The 16,363-nt window shown below is 36.8% G+C and overlaps 2 protein-coding genes across 3 annotated transcripts; both read right to left on the bottom strand.

The window, feature by feature from the left end:
• Positions 1 to 4,649: 4,649 nt before the first annotated feature.
• LOC104719520 (uncharacterized) lies at positions 4,650 to 7,608 on the bottom strand. The gene is made up of 6 exons (XM_010437459.3): positions 7,360 to 7,608; positions 6,887 to 7,229; positions 6,178 to 6,394; positions 5,548 to 6,085; positions 5,149 to 5,247; positions 4,650 to 5,025 (listed from the first exon to the last, which is right to left on the bottom strand). Exons 1-6 carry the CDS (start codon positions 7,427 to 7,429, stop codon positions 4,772 to 4,774), a joined length of 1,521 nt encoding a protein of 506 aa, XP_010435761.2. The 5' UTR covers positions 7,430 to 7,608; the 3' UTR covers positions 4,650 to 4,771.
• A 5,985-nt stretch (positions 7,609 to 13,593) lies between these two features.
• Positions 13,594 to 16,286, bottom strand: LOC104719519 (uncharacterized). Of its 2 annotated transcripts, none has more exons than XM_010437457.3 (6): positions 15,218 to 16,286; positions 15,032 to 15,143; positions 14,857 to 14,950; positions 14,413 to 14,596; positions 14,228 to 14,297; positions 13,594 to 14,147 (listed from the first exon to the last, which is right to left on the bottom strand). In XM_010437457.3, the coding sequence occupies exons 1-6, from the start codon at positions 15,538 to 15,540 to the stop codon at positions 13,836 to 13,838; spliced, it is 1,095 nt and encodes a 364-aa protein (XP_010435759.2). In that variant the 5' UTR covers positions 15,541 to 16,286; the 3' UTR covers positions 13,594 to 13,835. The 2 variants fall into 2 exon arrangements, with proteins under 2 accessions (XP_010435759.2, XP_010435760.2); XM_010437458.3 differs by having other exon boundaries at positions 14,413 to 14,590.
• Positions 16,287 to 16,363: the final 77 nt, after the last annotated feature.

The raw sequence follows: 16,363 nt of genomic DNA, 5'->3' as shown, positions 1-16,363 counted from the left end.
CCATATCCACCTCTGACTGACTGTTTTAATTAATTAAAAAAACATTTACTTTTAATATATCAAAGCCAAAAAAAACAAAGAAAAACAGAGTTTTGTTATAAAATTGTGTGAGTATACATCACCACAAGTGTCCCTCCTTCATGCAATCCATCACAACAAGTATCCCTCCTCATGCAATGCATGTGACACTTGTTTACTTGATTCACCACTTGTCACCAACCCCTCTATGCTTGTCTTTGTCTCCTCCCTCTATAAATAAGAGCTATGTAAAAGAGAAGGAGAGTGGTGAGAAGTCTTTCTATCTCTAGTTTCTCTCTAGCTTCTCTCTAAAGTCCATACACTCATCTCTCTAGATCTCTTCTCTTTTGATTCTTCTCAATAAACATTTTGTTACCTCCAAGCTTATAATATAGTTCATAACACGTTATCAGCATGATGTCTTTACCGCTAGAGCTTTTACGAGGTGAGTAAATTTATATTGTTTCAATTTCTGTTTATAGAACATAAATATTATAGGCATCGTGAGATTATGTCTTTTTCTGGATTGATTCTTATAAGTAGTAGGCTTTGTCTCCTTTACAATCAAATGTATAGCTAAGTGATTTCCGGACCGATCATGAGATATATGGTAGGCTCTGCCTCCTTCATGATCACATAAAAGCTTGTCTTTTCCGGATTGATCGTTATATATGGTAGGCTTTTCCTCCTTCATGATCAAATAAAAGCTTGTCTTTTCCGAATTGATCGCTATATATGGTAGGCTCTGCCTACTTCATGATTAATAAAAAACTATGTCCTTTCCGAAAAGTTTGTTTTATATGACAGGCTCTGCCTAATTTATGATCAAATAAAAGGCTTTGTCTTTGCCTCATTAAAATGAAAATGAGGCCTCCTCAATTCTTACATGGGAAGCTATGATTTCTATTTTATTTTCTAAATTTCTCTATCTATTTCTTTTATTCGTTAAATAATAAATATATCTTATATGAGATTTAAAGACAATGAAATGTCTTTAAGATCAAAAATATATTTTTCGTATGAGAATATATTAAGCCCATGTAAATATATTTTAGACAGTGCAAAAATAATTTGAAGGTCTAGATGAGTTAGTCTCTTGACTTTCAAAGGCATCAGATTCATAATTATCGATGTCTAGTGTTCTCCAAAGTCTCAAATAAACTCATGCAATTCCAAAGACATTTTGTCTGCGTAAAATTATTATATTGAGACTATAAATAAATATTATATCGCATGTTCGACCATATTGGAAACACGCATGTATATATAATTGTATTATGCAAACAAAGATGGCAAAATGATAATAAATATGAAATTTACTAATTGTTGCTTTAAGAATAGCAGAACTCGTCAAGCCATCATGATCAAAAAAATTATATATAATATCATTGAAATTTATAATAAATAAAAAGAAGTTTATTCAAACATTGCATGACTCTATTCATATTTTCTGAGGTAATATCTAATTTATGTTGAATTCATTTCAGTTTATTTAAATTCATTTAAATTTCAATTTATTATTTACGGAGTCGATGGTTGTATGCCTCCTCCTTAATAATTTGGTAGGCTATGCCTCCATAGTCATATAATCTTGGCCAAAATCACCATTTTTGTTTAAACAACCTCATAATGTATATGATGGTTCATTTATTTTCTACTCCCCATATTAAACCCCGAATACAAACGATGTAAAATAAGATTTGGTCAAAGGTGAATGAACATAAAAGTCATCATCTTGAGAGGGGTGATACTAATCTTACATCTTATATGGATCTAAGATAATACACATGACCGAAATCGGTATGTTGTTGATCCTTAAGTGGCATTCAGTACGAGATGTATGAACTCCAAGAGTTATCATCTCGAGGGAGAGAATTAAAGAATCCCAAATTGATAATAAGTTGATAAACTTTGGTGAATTTCACACTTCATAGCGATTTAACTTTGGTGAAGTCATATCCCATAAATTATCACATATATGTCACATGTAATAAAGTGTAACATCCATTATGTTCACTCTCAAAATGAGCTATGATGAATCGTTCATAGTGCAACTCCAAGAGATTGCAAAACGATTCATGGTTATGTAGTCTCTATATTTTTACATGGAACATGCAACTTTGCATGTAAAATATATTATATATGAGGCTAACGGTTCGTAAGAAATATTTCTCCCATGTTATATATTCATGGTTGGAGATTAAATATTTTTCATTTTGAATCTTATGCGTGTGTGATATATGTTGTAAATGCTCCTCTACATCGCATAAAAATATCATCCAAAGAGGATGAAATATATAGATGCGGGAGATGAGTCTCCGCTCTAATAATATAGAGTCATCTTATGAGAGAGATGTGCGTATTGCAACATTTGCATATCATCATGTTGGATGATAAAAGTTCTCCTTCTTATGGGAGAATCATTGAATAGTTTTGGATCTTTGAAAAATGAATATAATATATATGAACTTGTAAGTTCAAAAGTTCAAAAGATCACTATTCAAATTATCTATTTCAAATCAAAAAAAAAAAAAAAAAAGCTGATGGATGAGATTTCATATAATTATTGATCCTCACATAAATGAATATGAACTTGTAATTCTGAGAAATCTTACATCCCAGCTAGAAATGCTCCAATAAAATATGTCTCTGACGGATGACATACTAACTCTATGACACATACGAAACGTGATAGACTACTTTGGTTCCTAAGATAAATAAAATCATTGAAAAGAAAAAGGAGCAAATTAAAAAGAAGATTATACTCTCAAAAGAGTAAAGAGGAGTAGATAGACTCTTTAAGAAGAGCTAATAGACTCCTAGAGAGGGGCAAATAGACTCATAAAGAGGATCAAGATACTTCTCTAGATAAGTAGAGAAACCGATTGATATAGTTAATAATGAAACCAGGTACCTGTATAAAATCATTTATATAATGATTAAAGAGATCTTGATTAACAATGTCATTATGGGAAATATGGAACCAAAGACATACATGTCGACAAGAAAAATGATCTAGGCCGCATTGTGATTAATTAGGATCATAAATCTCCGCTCGGTGAGCGTATAGAGATATATCTTGGTGCCAATAAATAAAAACGGCATTCAACTCTGTATTAAACTTGTATGAAAGACAAGTCGTATTTTGGACTAGTGGTTCAAACATCAAAAGGGTATAATGATATATAACAAAACTATTTTGTTTAAATACCCTATATCAAACAAAACTGATGATATGACTTGAAATATGCTTCATGGGATGCTTCAAGAGCTTATCCCACAAAATAAATGATATCATAATTATGTTCTCGAGAACTCATAACAGTGATGAATTTGAACATTATCAAAACTCTTGAAAAGTAATTGGAATAAAAGATTTTGGAAAGACAAATATGTCTCTAGATTTTCCAAACTAAACATCTATTGAAATAGATGTTATACTAATCACTTCTAAAGGAAGTCATATATATATATAGTCATACAAAATCATATATAAATGCTGACGAGCATTTATATATTTTATGAATTTTGCATAGCATTTTCTACTAATCTCGTTGCAGAATATAACTCATTCTCTATGAGTAGATTTTGAGATGAGTTAAAACGTATCTTCTATTGCAAAGGTATGATTAACTTGGACTTATTATATTTTAGAAACCCCGAATTTGGATTATTTGTTTTTGCAGATGGAAGATTTATATCGGATCTATATAAAGATGTATAGAAAAACAACGACTTCGTGACGTTTTAGTAACAGACTTTGGTCGTCGCTTATTCAAGTCATGCCAAAATAATTGTGCTTCATATGCCATATCGAGAATCTATAATGGCTCAGATGATGCCCGAACGTCAACCAATAGTTACATGCCTAAGACTGGAGCCTCGTAACATGTTAGCGAAGAACTTCAAACTGAGGGTTCGATCAGCATCAGCTAGTTAATGCTTGTTGAGACCCATTAGCAAGAAGCAACTAAAAGGCAACAACACTGTTATGAAGACTATGTTGCATATGTCGCCCAAATCAAAGGAAGCTACACCAAGAGTGACAAAACAAGACATATTCCTCTCTTACACTCAAGAATTCGAGAAGAATAAAGAAGTTGATAGTCAGTCCATCAACTCAAGCAACAATGAAGCAGATCTATTTACAAAGGCACTTCCTACTTCAGCATTCAGAAAGCATATTCATAATATTGGAATGCGGCATCTACGAGATCTGTGAAGTTTTTTCGAGGGGGAGTTTACATTACTGTACTCTTTTTCCCTTGTCATGGTTTTTATCCCATTGGGTTTTTACATGATGAGGTTTTTAATGAGGCAGTATGTAACTCATCACTGGTGATGGATACTCAAGGGGGAGTGTTATAAAATTGTGTGAGTATACATCACCACAAGTGTCCCTCCTTCATGCAATCCATCATAACAAGTATCCCTCCTCATGCAATGCATGTGACACTTGTTTACTTGATTCACCACTTGTCACCAACCCCTCTATGCTTGTCTTTGTCTCCTCCCTCTATAAAATATTAGCTATGTAAAAGAGAAGGAGAGTGGTGAGAAGTCTTTCTATCTCTAGTTTCTCTCTAGCTACTCTCTAAAGTCCATACACTCATCTCTCTAGATCTCTTCTCTTTTGATTCTTCTCAATAAATATCTTGTTACCTCCAAGCTTATAATATAGTTCATAACAAGTTTATAATTTTTGTTCTTTAACAACAAAGTTTATAATAATATCAAACCAGTACTATAGGAGCTAAACAACATGAGGAACCTTGGACAGAGACTCTCGTATATTCTCTTCGCCGAATGATAAATCTATCAATTCGCCTCGTAAATACTTGTCATAAGAGGTAAGGTCGAAGTGGCCATGTCCACACATTGCCATTAGTATCACTTTTGCTTCTCCTGTTTCTTTGCATCGGAGAGCTTCTCTTATGGTTGCAGCAATGGCGTGAGTCGGTTCGGGCGCTGGTATTATACCTTCTGTTCTTGCAAACTGAATCGCACCTGCAAGAAAATTAGACCGGAAAGTTGATATTACAGTTCACTGAAGATACAAAATTTAAAGTTAACTAAAGCTAATGGAGGCGTTGGTGAGATTTGAGTAGTCGCGACTAGACGAAGAACCACCTTGGAAACACTCGATTTGAGGAATTGAGATTGCTTCCATGAAACCTTGTTCATACACATGTGAAATCAAGGGTGCCATCCCATGGTACCGTAATCCACCTGTCAAACGAACCAAAATATAAAACACAACAAATTAGCCAAAAGGAAAACAAGATTTCAAGAACACAAGAAATCAAGAATCAAGAAACAAGATACAAGAAGCAAGAAGTCTGAGAAGCCTTGAAGTGTGTTTATCTTGGGTTTTAAACTTGCTTATCATTGGCATAGATAAAGAAGAACAAAATGAAAAAGAAAGAAAAAAAAAATCAAGAAGTGAGGAAACCAAGAAATTAAGTATCCAAAAGTAGAACTCTTCACATTTTGTGTCTAAAATGTTGGGGTTAAAGCTTATTTTATTACCGGCGTGGATAGGATCAGGAATGAAGTCATGTCCTAAAGTATGCATCTTCATCAAAGGAGTTAATCCAGCCGTATCACCGAAATCATAAGCGTAAACCCCTTTGGTCAGGGAAGGACAAGCCGAGGGCTCAACCGCTCTTATAACAGGATTCATCTTGCCTTTGAGTTTCTCCCGGATAAAAGGAAAACTCAAACCAGCAAAATTTGATCCTCCACCAGTACACCCTATAATCACATCAGGTGTTTCGCCAAAATTCTCCATTTGTTGAATGCACTCTTCTCCAATAATTGTTTGGTGTAACAACACATGGTTCAGTACACTCCCTAGGCAGTATTTTGTATCCTCGTTTCTCGCAGCAACTTCAACAGCTTCTGAAATCGCAATGCCTAAACTTCCAGGACTTGATGGATCGGACTGGAGGATTCTTCTACCTGCTTCAGTGAGATCTGATGGCGATGGATGAACCTTTGCTCCCCAAGTTTGCATCATCAACCGTCGATATGGCTTTTGGTGATACGAGTTGGCTACTTGCCATACCTATAATGTTGGAATAACGTAAAAGAAACAGAACAATTATCAAAAATGTATAAAATTCACTGGAAGAATCTAATATTTATATGCTTACTTACTTCGCAGTCAAGGCCAAAGAGACTAGAAGCAAATGCTAAAGAACTGCCCCATTGGCCAGCACCGGTTTCTGTCACAACGTTCTTGATGCCTTCTTTCGCGTTGTAATAAGCTTGTGGAACGGCAGTGTTGGGTTTGTGTGAACCAGCTGGGCTACCACCTTCATACTTGAAGTAGATCCTTGCAGGTGTTTGTAGAAGCTTCTCCAATCTCTTTGCTCTAAAACCAAACCAAGAACACGAAATTCATATGGAGTAACCAAAGATACTTCAGCTAAAAAGAATAGATTTGGACTCTGGATTAGAAAGAAATCAATAAACTAAGCAAGATACTTTTAACTCACCCACAGACCAAAAGGCTCCAGTACAACCCAATGATCTTAAGACACCTAATGCTTCTATTCCTAGTCCAGGCCAGGTATTTTTATATTTGCATTTAGATAAGAACATTATTTATAAAAAAACACATTTTTAGTTTTCCGTAGGACATTTTTTTCAACGTGCATACGCAAACATCAAAGCATGAAGTATCTTATCTAAAACCAAAAGCAAACAGATGAATCAAAATTATCAAAAATTACTTGATTTGATAGCATGAACCTGATTAGAGGAAACATTGATGACATCTTGGCCTTAATACATATTAATATTATTCATATCCATCACTTTCTAGTGTATATCATAAACATATATAAGAATTGAAAACAAGAACCTGATTAGAGGAGTTGGACGCCAAAGCTTATAGATTTCAAGAACTTCCTCAGGGATATCAATAAACCTTTCTTGTGCTGCTTCTTGTTTTATTAACTCGTTGGGGAAAAGATGTGACAAATCTTCGGGTTTGATCGGTTGAAAAGTCTTGGGATGCAACGGTGGTGGAGGCTTCACTGAAAGATCAGCGACAAGATTGTACCACTGTTTTGGAATCTCAACGAATGATTTGTTGTGAGTAGATCTCGAAGTTGCTTTTGCTCTTAAGCTAAATCCATTAGAAACCTTTGTTGGTTGAGTTGATCTTCTTTTCAGCGTCAAATCATTCAATCCTTGATAATCACCTAATCAAATTAAAATAAAATAAAATAATAGAATATCAAGACATCATATATTGAACTTTAATGCCAAAAAAAAAGAAACAAAACAGAATAAATTTTGACTTAAAAGAATGAAGATCAAAAGTACACTTACCAGTAAAGAAAATTTTAGCTGAGACTGATTTAGTGAATGGGTTTGGAGGCAAAAGCAATTGAGAGGCCATTTCTTGTTTCGTTTATCAGTTTCAAAGATATGAATTAGGGATTTTATCAAAGATAATATAGTTTAAATCTTTGATGACTATAGAATCATAGAGAGAGAGATCGGTGAAGCATTTAAATAGTCATACTCCAACGAATACTTCCCGGCACCCAACCATTTTAATACAATTTTGTTTTGTCTTCTTATTATTAGTTTTATTTTATTTTTGTTGGCATCAACAGTTTTGATGAAAATTGAAAAAAGTAACCATGGTCAATTTCTACTGCTAGGTGCCTAATTATGGTCATTGATATCTTATATATCATTGACCTCCCTATATTATGGTCAATGGTATATTTTGTTTATTAGGAAATAAACTTGGGGTGTGATTCCAAATGCATACTCACATTTGAAATTATGCTCTCAAGCTTTACTCTACAAAGCCTAGATGGATAATGATGTACCGACTTAGATAAAGATTTCTCTTTTTCTTTATTCTGTAGTTTTCTATTTTTAACATTACAAATTGATATTTTTCTTTTAATTTTAGCTATAACATAATGGGAACTTTACAATTTTTAGAAGGGTTAGATATTTGATTATTCTCTATATAAGAAAATCAGTTCTTTGAATGTAAAACAACTTTCTTTGATTTAATAAAAACAGAGCTTTAAAACTCTTTCTCTCTTGTCTTCGGCTAGAACAGAGGTTCTCAACGAGTTCAAGAATGCTTATTTGTTTGGGTATTCACAGACTAAACAATTGAATTTGCTTTACTATCCCTACGCTACTCCAGTTGGTATCAGATTCCAGCACTTTGATTCCTCAATCAATGTTCGGTCCTGTGTTTGTTCTTCCTTCGACGATGGCTCCCCGCAAACCCACGATTGAAGACCACCAAGCTGAGTTCCATGAAACCTTGGAGAACTTCACGAACAATTTGCACGATGCTCTTCAACACGCCATCAAAGGTGCGTTGACGACGGTGTTGCAGAATCAACCAAAGGTTCGTCGTGAGAGACAAGCGGAAGTTGACGAGGACGACGTTGATCTTCATGAAAACCTCTTTGCTGTTCCGGTACAACAAGATGAACAGCGTCAGCTCCGTCATCCTAACAACAACGACGACATCTTTGTCCACAACAACCATGGGTCTCATAGATGGGATTCTGGTTTTAAGTTGGATATTCCAGAATTGTTTGGCACGACCAAAGCTGAAGAATTTATCGATTGGCTCAATATTGTGGAAGAGGTGTTGGACTTTAAGAAAGTTCCTGATGGTGATCGAGTCTCGCTGGTCACAACAAGGTTCAAAGGTCGGGCCATGTCTTGGTGGACTCAGCTCAAAGAATCTCATCGCAATTCCAACAAATCAAAAATTGATTCTTGGGAGAAGATGAAGAAACATATGCGTCGTAGCTTTCTCCCTTATAACTATGAGCGGACATTATAAGCTTCAAATTGTGCGTCAAGGCTCGTGAACAGTGGATGAATATGCCTCTGATTTTTTTGAGATGGTTGCACGTACGACACTGGTCGAGACAGAGGAGCAGCTTGTCTCTCGTTTTCTTGGTGGACTGCGGACTCAACTCCAAATTCCTTTGCAACAGTTCAATCCCACTTTTGTTTCTGAAGCACATCAAAGAGTGTTGGGCATGGAGCTTCAATACAAGTCTCATTGGACGTCTTCGTCGTCTCGGACTCGGTTATTTCCCCAAGCTTCGAATGACACCGTTGTTGCTTCCAACACCGACCCTTCTTCCTCGTCGCGTTCAGCGTTACCAAAGCCAACCGTTCCATCAGATTCAATTGCTGCATCTCGCCAACCACGAACAGGTGCTTTGCGCTGTTATAGTTGTGGTGAATCTGGTCATCGACAGACTGCTTGTCCCAACCAAAATCGACGAGGTTTGCTAGCCCATGATACAAAAGTTGTTGATGAGCCTCGGTTTGATGATTCCGGTTCCGAGTCTCAAGATCAGATGGAGGAATTAATTTCTGGTGATACAGGTATTAGTTTGGTTCTTTGTCGCAATTGTTTGCTACCAAAAGCTCCGAATGAATCATGGTTAAGGTCTGCGTTATTTCGTTCTACCTGCACTATTAATGGGAAAATTTGCAAGCTGATTATCGACTCTGGGAGCTGCACTAATGTTATTTCTCGTGAAGCAGTTCATAATTTGGGGCTTAAAACCGAACCACATAATTCTCCTTTCAAGCTTGCATGGTTAAACAATGGCAATGAAATGAACGTCTTACGTCAAGCTTTGGTGACATTCTCTATCGGTTCTTACAAGGATGAGGTTGTTTGTGCTATATTGCCAATGGATGCTTGTCATATTTTACTAGGACGTCCTTGGCAGTTTGATCGTGATGTTCACCATAAAGGACGTACTAACTCTTATAGTTTCTCTTTTGGAGATCGCACTGTTACTTTGCTCCCTTCTAAAGAAGATACTGAGGCTGCACTTCCTTCTTGTGTGGCTGAGGATGCTATCACCACATCTAAAGGGTTGACATCTTTGTTGCTTGTTCCTAAAGCAACTTTTGAGTCGCAGTTATCTGAGACAGATACTGTGTGGGCTTTGGTGACAACTCCGGCAACTAGCATGCAGTCTTCTGAACCTTCTTTGCCCTTCCAAGGTTTGCTACAAGAATTCGATGATGTTTTTCCCACTGATTTGCCTCGTGATTTACCACCATTACACATCGTATCGACTTCGTTCCGAATGTTGTACTCCCTAACCGACCCCATTACCGTATGAGTCCACAAGAACATGAGGAGTTGCGTCGTCAAGTGGAAGATCTTTTGGCTAAAGGGTATGTTCGTGAGAGTTTAAGTCCAACTGTGGTTCCAGCTTTGCTTATTCCAAAGAAAGACGGTTCATGGAGAATGTGTGTTGATAGCCGCACAATTAACAAAATCACAGTGCGTTATCGATTTCCGATTCCTCGTCTTGACGACTTACTTGATCAGATTGGACACGCTTCTATTTTTTCCAAGTTGGATTTAAAGAGTGGTTATCATCAAATTCGGATACATCCTGGTGACGAATGGAAGACGGCTTTTAAAACTCGAGAGGGTCTTTTTGAATGGATGGTTATGCCGTTTGGTCTCTCTAATGCTCCTAGTACGTTTATGCGCGTGATGAATCAAGCCTTACGTCCCTTCATTGGTAAATTTGTTTCTGTCTATTTTGATGACATTTTGATTTTTAGCAATGATTTGGCCAGCCATTTATTACATCTAGCGGAGGTTATTGGTGTTTTGCGGCGTGAAAATTTTTTTTGCCGCTCAACATAAATGTGTTTTTGGAGCACCGCAGGTTATGTTTTTAGGTTATCTTATCTCAGCCAAGGGATTAGAGATGGATCCAAGCAAAGTTGAGGCAATACGATCATGGCCTACACCAACAACTCTAAATGATGTTCGAAGTTTCCATGGTTTAGCATCGTTTTATCATCTCTTTGTTCATCACTTTAGTAATATTACAGCCCCGCTCACAGATTGTCTAAAGGGTTCTACTTTTGTGTGGTCTGTTGAAGCAAATATGGCTTTTGAACTCATAAAAGAAAAGTTGACTTCAGCTCCAATATTGGCTTTACCGGATTTTTCTGTTGTCTTCGAGCTGCATTGTGATGCATGTAAGTTCGGCATTGGCGCTGATTTGAGTCAGCACGGATGTCCTGTTGCATTCTTTAGCGAGAAGATAGCTGGTTCTCGAGCTCGTTATAGCACTTATGATGTTGAGTTCTATGCTATTGTTCAAGTCATTAAGCATTGGCGCCATTATTTTTTTCATCAAGAATTTATTCTCTACATGGACCATGATGCGTTAAAACATTTGGGTAGTCAAGACAAGATTTATGCACGTCATGCCTCCTGGATTGCCTTTTTACATAAGTTCATGTTCGTCATCAAGCACCAGTCGGGCCGTATGAACAAAGTAGCTGATGCTTTGAGTTGTCGAAGTCATCTTCTAGCAACTTTGCAGGTTTCTGTTCCCGGGTTTGCTGTATTGTGTGATTTATATCCTATTGACCCTTATTTTGGCAGGGTTTGGGCAGATTTACAAGCCGGGATTCGTTCATAATTTGTTTTGCAAGATGGTTTCATATTTTGTGATCGTCGCTTGTGTGTGCCCGAGTGTAGTTTACGACTACAACTCATTCGTGAACTTCATGAAGAGGGTCATGTTGGGCGGGACTGAACTCTACACTTGTTAAACAGGATGTCGCCCGTTTTGTCGACCGATGTGTGGTTTGTCAACGTTCGAAGGGGCATGCGTCTAATAACGGTTTATCTATGTCGTTACCAATTCCGACACAACCATGGACGGATATAAGCATGGATTTTGTGTTAGGACTTCCTCGTACTCAACGTGGCAATGATTCTATCTTTGTCATTGTGGATTGATTCTCTAAAATGGCACACTTTGTTCCTTGTAAGAAGACGACAGATGCTGTTAAAGTGGCTACATTATTTTTCCGAGATATTTATCGTCTTCATGGTTTGCTGTTGTCAATTGTGTCTGATAGAGATTCACGGTTCTTGAGTCACTTTTGGCGTTCCCTTTGGCGTTTGTTGGGTACAAGTCTTGACATGAGCTCCGCTTATCATCCACAAACAGATGGTCAGACAGAAGTTACAAATCGTTCCTTCGGAGATATGCGTTGTTGTTTGGTTGGTACCAACATTAAGTCGTGGGATACAGTGTTGTGTAAAGCTGAGTTTGCTCACAATCATGCAGTTAATCGAAGTACTCATTTTAGCCCATTCCGTGTTGTTTATGGCATCATTCCTCGAGGACCTCCTGATCTTGGGGTTACTCCAGATGCTACTTGGGATCATGGTCAGGCTAGTGATTTCGTCATAGATTTGTCTTTAATCCATTCACAGGTTCATGACAATTTGCAGATTTCTTCGGCCAAATACAAGTCAGATGTTGATCGACATCGGAGAAATGTGCAGTTTCGTGTGGGAGACTTTGTGTGGGCTGTATTAACTCGGGATCGTTTTGCTCCTCGTGAATATAACAAGCTGAAAGCACGGAATATTGGGCCTTTGGAGGTGTTAGAGAAGATCAATGCCAATGCTTATCGCCTTTGTTTCCCTCCTAATATTCGTTTTTCGGATGTGTTTAATGTCAAACACCTTGTCGCAGATGTTACACAAGATGAGCTTGAAGATTCGGGACGAATCTTTTCCAACGTCGGGGGACATGATGCTGGGTGTCAAGGCGGTGCCGACTTAGATAAAGATTTCTCTTTTTCTTTATTCTGCAGTTTTCTATTTTTAACATTACAAATTGGTATTTTTCCTTTAATCTTAGCTATAGCCTAATGGGAACTTTACAATTGTTAGAAGGGTTAGATATTTGATTATTCTCTATATAAGAGAATCGGTTCTTTGAATGTAAAACAACTTTCTTTGATTTAATAAAAACAGAGCTTTAAAACTCTTTCTCTCTTGTCTTCGGCTAGAACAGAGGTTCTCAATGAATTCAAGAACGCTTATTCATTTGGGTATTCACAGACTAAATAATCGAATTTGCTTTATTATTCCTGCGCTACTCCAGATAAGTAGTGGAATAGTTTAAATTGTAAGTTGTAAGAAATTTGGATAATGAATAGTTGAAGTTGAGGAAAAGAAAAATGCATCCTCACATTGCTAAGCGGTTTGTGCAGATTTTTCTTTAGGATAACGTCATCTTAGTAGATAGTCCTAAAACTAACTTCAAGATTTCTTTGGATTATAGTCCTTAGCGCAATTAATTTTTTACATGTATCCTCTTCATTGTGCTGATGATATTGCATCATGAATGCTCTTTAAAAGATTCAACAACCAAAAAATTGGTAGATGTGTGGCCAAAAATAGCTTCTAACAGCTCGTAAAGTGTCTTTTACTTACCAACAAAAATTCTAGATGGACCCCTTCATTAACCAACAAGTCAATTTCATCATTTATATTTTATAAGGATCCTTTTAACAAATTAGTACTATATATCCATATATCTTCCATTCCATAAACAGATGCATGAAGGTACCAATATCACAATTCTCATCTACTACTCAATGACATTGAGCTTGATTAATAAGCGTATCTGCTAATTCATGACTATGTTCAGCCAATTTTAGTAATGTACAACTGAGTTGAGCTTTTAGCTTCCACATTTATGTTGCTTCTTTTTAAAAATTTCTTCATAGTTTAATACTCCATAAAGAAAAAACTCTTTGACCAACTTACAAACTCTCCGACTTGCTTACAAACTTGGTACATTCAGACACAACGAATTCTGTGTCAAGAACTTGGTAACTAATCTCTGTGCTCTACCGTTAATCATGATACTATTTTGATGCTGTCTTTGTTTCCAAAAAGTCGCACATAAACATTTATAAACAAGTGTACACCGCCAAGCAAATCAAAACTAGGTGGAAGTAAGTTGAGCCAACCATGGAAGGAGACGCTCGTGGACAAGATCGGGGCGATCATCTTGTGGGCAATGTCCAACGCCTTGTAGAACATAGAGGTTGAAGTTAGGTAACTGATCCGGAAGGGATGTGAAGTACTTACCAACAGGACCGTCGAGAGGGGTTAGTCCATCTTGGTCTCCCCATAAGACAAGAACCGGTTTGGTTATTTCCGGAATCAGTTTAATCGGGTTTGGTCCAGGTGGACCCGTTAGGATTGAAACAAATGCATCTAGCGCACCTTCCGTATTTGCTGGTCCAGCGATGATCTGACATAACATTTTCACATAAAAATTCAATAAAAGTTTCATTAGTTCTTTGTCTTTGAGAATGAGTAATACGCCAATACCTCTACAAGCGTATCATCTACATTGTCCTTGTTCCCATAAACATTTGTCAAGATGTTCTTCAGATTTTCCCTGCGTTTTGTTCATCCATCAATGCGTTAGAGCTCTCCATTAAATCCTTTCAAAGTCAAAGCAAAAAAAGACGGTTGTTATTTGTAACTCGGCAATGAAGTGAAGTATGACATACTTGTCTTTAACGCGGTTGAAGAGTGCAGAAGCAATTCCTCTCTGCTTGAGTAAAAAGTCGATAAGCAAGAGTAAAGGCATCAGCAGCTTGATTCTCCAGTCATCAAACACGGCTTTATTATTCATACCACCAGCACAGTTCAATAGAACAAGACCTTTCACCAGATCTTGTTGTGATTCTGTTTCTTTTATCATAATGTCAAACACGTACACTCGAGTCTCAGTAGATAGCGGATATAACATACAACATGAGAGTGATCAATCAATAGCTAAAACTTGAGCATTTCTACACTTTCTTATCCTTTATAACATAAGATAAACCATAGACGCCTAACCAAATTATATCTCATAAAAGAACATAAGATAGCTCAAGCACAAGCTCTTCTACTTGAAGTACATATTAGACGTATAGAGACAAAGAAATGTAGTGAAAAGGGCTTAAAACCTGAGGCAGCGATGACACAAGCAAGGCTTCCAACAGAGTTTCCAATCAAAATCGTCGGTTTCTGAACCACCTCTTCCAAGAAGTTGAGTATCAACTGCAACAAAAATAAAGTCAATAAACAGAACAAACCACAAACACTTCATTAAAACAGAGTAGTTTCACAAGATGGTTATACTTCAGCCCATGACTCCATTGTATAGCTAAAACCAGGTGGCTTGTCGGAAGCACCAAACCCAAGTAGATCAATCGCATACACTGTATGGTTTTTAGACAGAGCATTTATGTTCCTGAAAAACAAAACTTTAGTTTCTTATTCATACATTCACCACTCTTTAAGACATGAGTGTTTCCTAGTTGTTACCTTCGCCAGTGAGGAACTGAAGCGCCAAAGCCATGAACCAAAAGAACAGTTTGACTCGCCGGAGTAACTTCCTCCGGCGAATCTTTCACGAAGTAGTTGACGGAATATTCTCCTTTCCACTTCCATTTCTTGCTTCTCTCTCCTATCTCTACCAATTCTACCGCTTCTACGCCTGAAACCGCCGCGCTTGAAGACGAAGCAGTGGCTCTAACACAGACGCGATCTCTCCGAAGACTAATCCGTCGTGAGGTAACCGTCGAAGTCGTCGTCCGGAATAGCACCGTTGACGGCGGCGCTAATCCCGTCCATGTTAGAGCTCTCATCTTTCTCTCTCTTCTCTCTTTGCTTCTTCTTCTTCAATGTTTGTTATCTTCCTGCCATCAGAGAAGATGAATCTTACGTGGCTATCGTTCTTCCCAATCAATGGCTCTTACTGGTTCGAGTAGTTTCGGTACAAACCGGTTTAAAGCTAATTCGATTAAACCAAGCAAGCGCTTCAATATGTAAAATTGAGATGAAGTGGAGAGGAGACCATGCGAATCCCGTAGGACAGCAACAACCACACCTCGGGTTTCGGGACTGAATGGAAAGTTCCACGTGGCATGGTTTATGATGATACGATCGAAGTAAAAAATAAAAGCAATTGTCATAAATACCATTAAAATCTATTTTTTTCAAAAATATATTTTTTAAATACCATAAAAATGTATTTTTTTTTAAAATACCATATAACTGAACTAAATTTTTAATACTAAAAATTAATTTCTCAATTCTAAATATTAAACTTATTCCCTAACAACTATATCCTAAAACTAAATATGTCAACCCAAACCTAAAAAAAACATTTTACATATTTAAAAATCAATTTTTTGATTTTGTAGTAATTCTAAAAAAAAAAATTGTGGTATTTTTGAAAAAAAAACATTTTTAGTGGTATTTAAAGGAATTTCTCAAAATAAAAGGTATTGGAAAATAATTTTTTTCTTTAAAATGTTTATATAAATTAAATTAGGATTTTGAATGAAAGGACGAAAAAACACAGTTGATCCAGGATATTATTCAAATATATATGCACCACAAACACAATGAGAAGCATGAGTGTAATCAGAAATACCCAATGTGGCGATCATCCCATATACGAGCTAT

This window comes from Camelina sativa, chromosome 10 (genome assembly GCF_030686135.1).
Source record: "Camelina sativa cultivar CO46 ecotype springtype chromosome 10, ASM3068613v1".
NCBI lineage: Eukaryota > Viridiplantae > Streptophyta > Magnoliopsida > Brassicales > Brassicaceae > Camelina > Camelina sativa.
The sequence above is the reverse complement of the archived record's forward strand: the minus strand, read 5'-3'. Positions and strand labels throughout refer to the sequence as shown.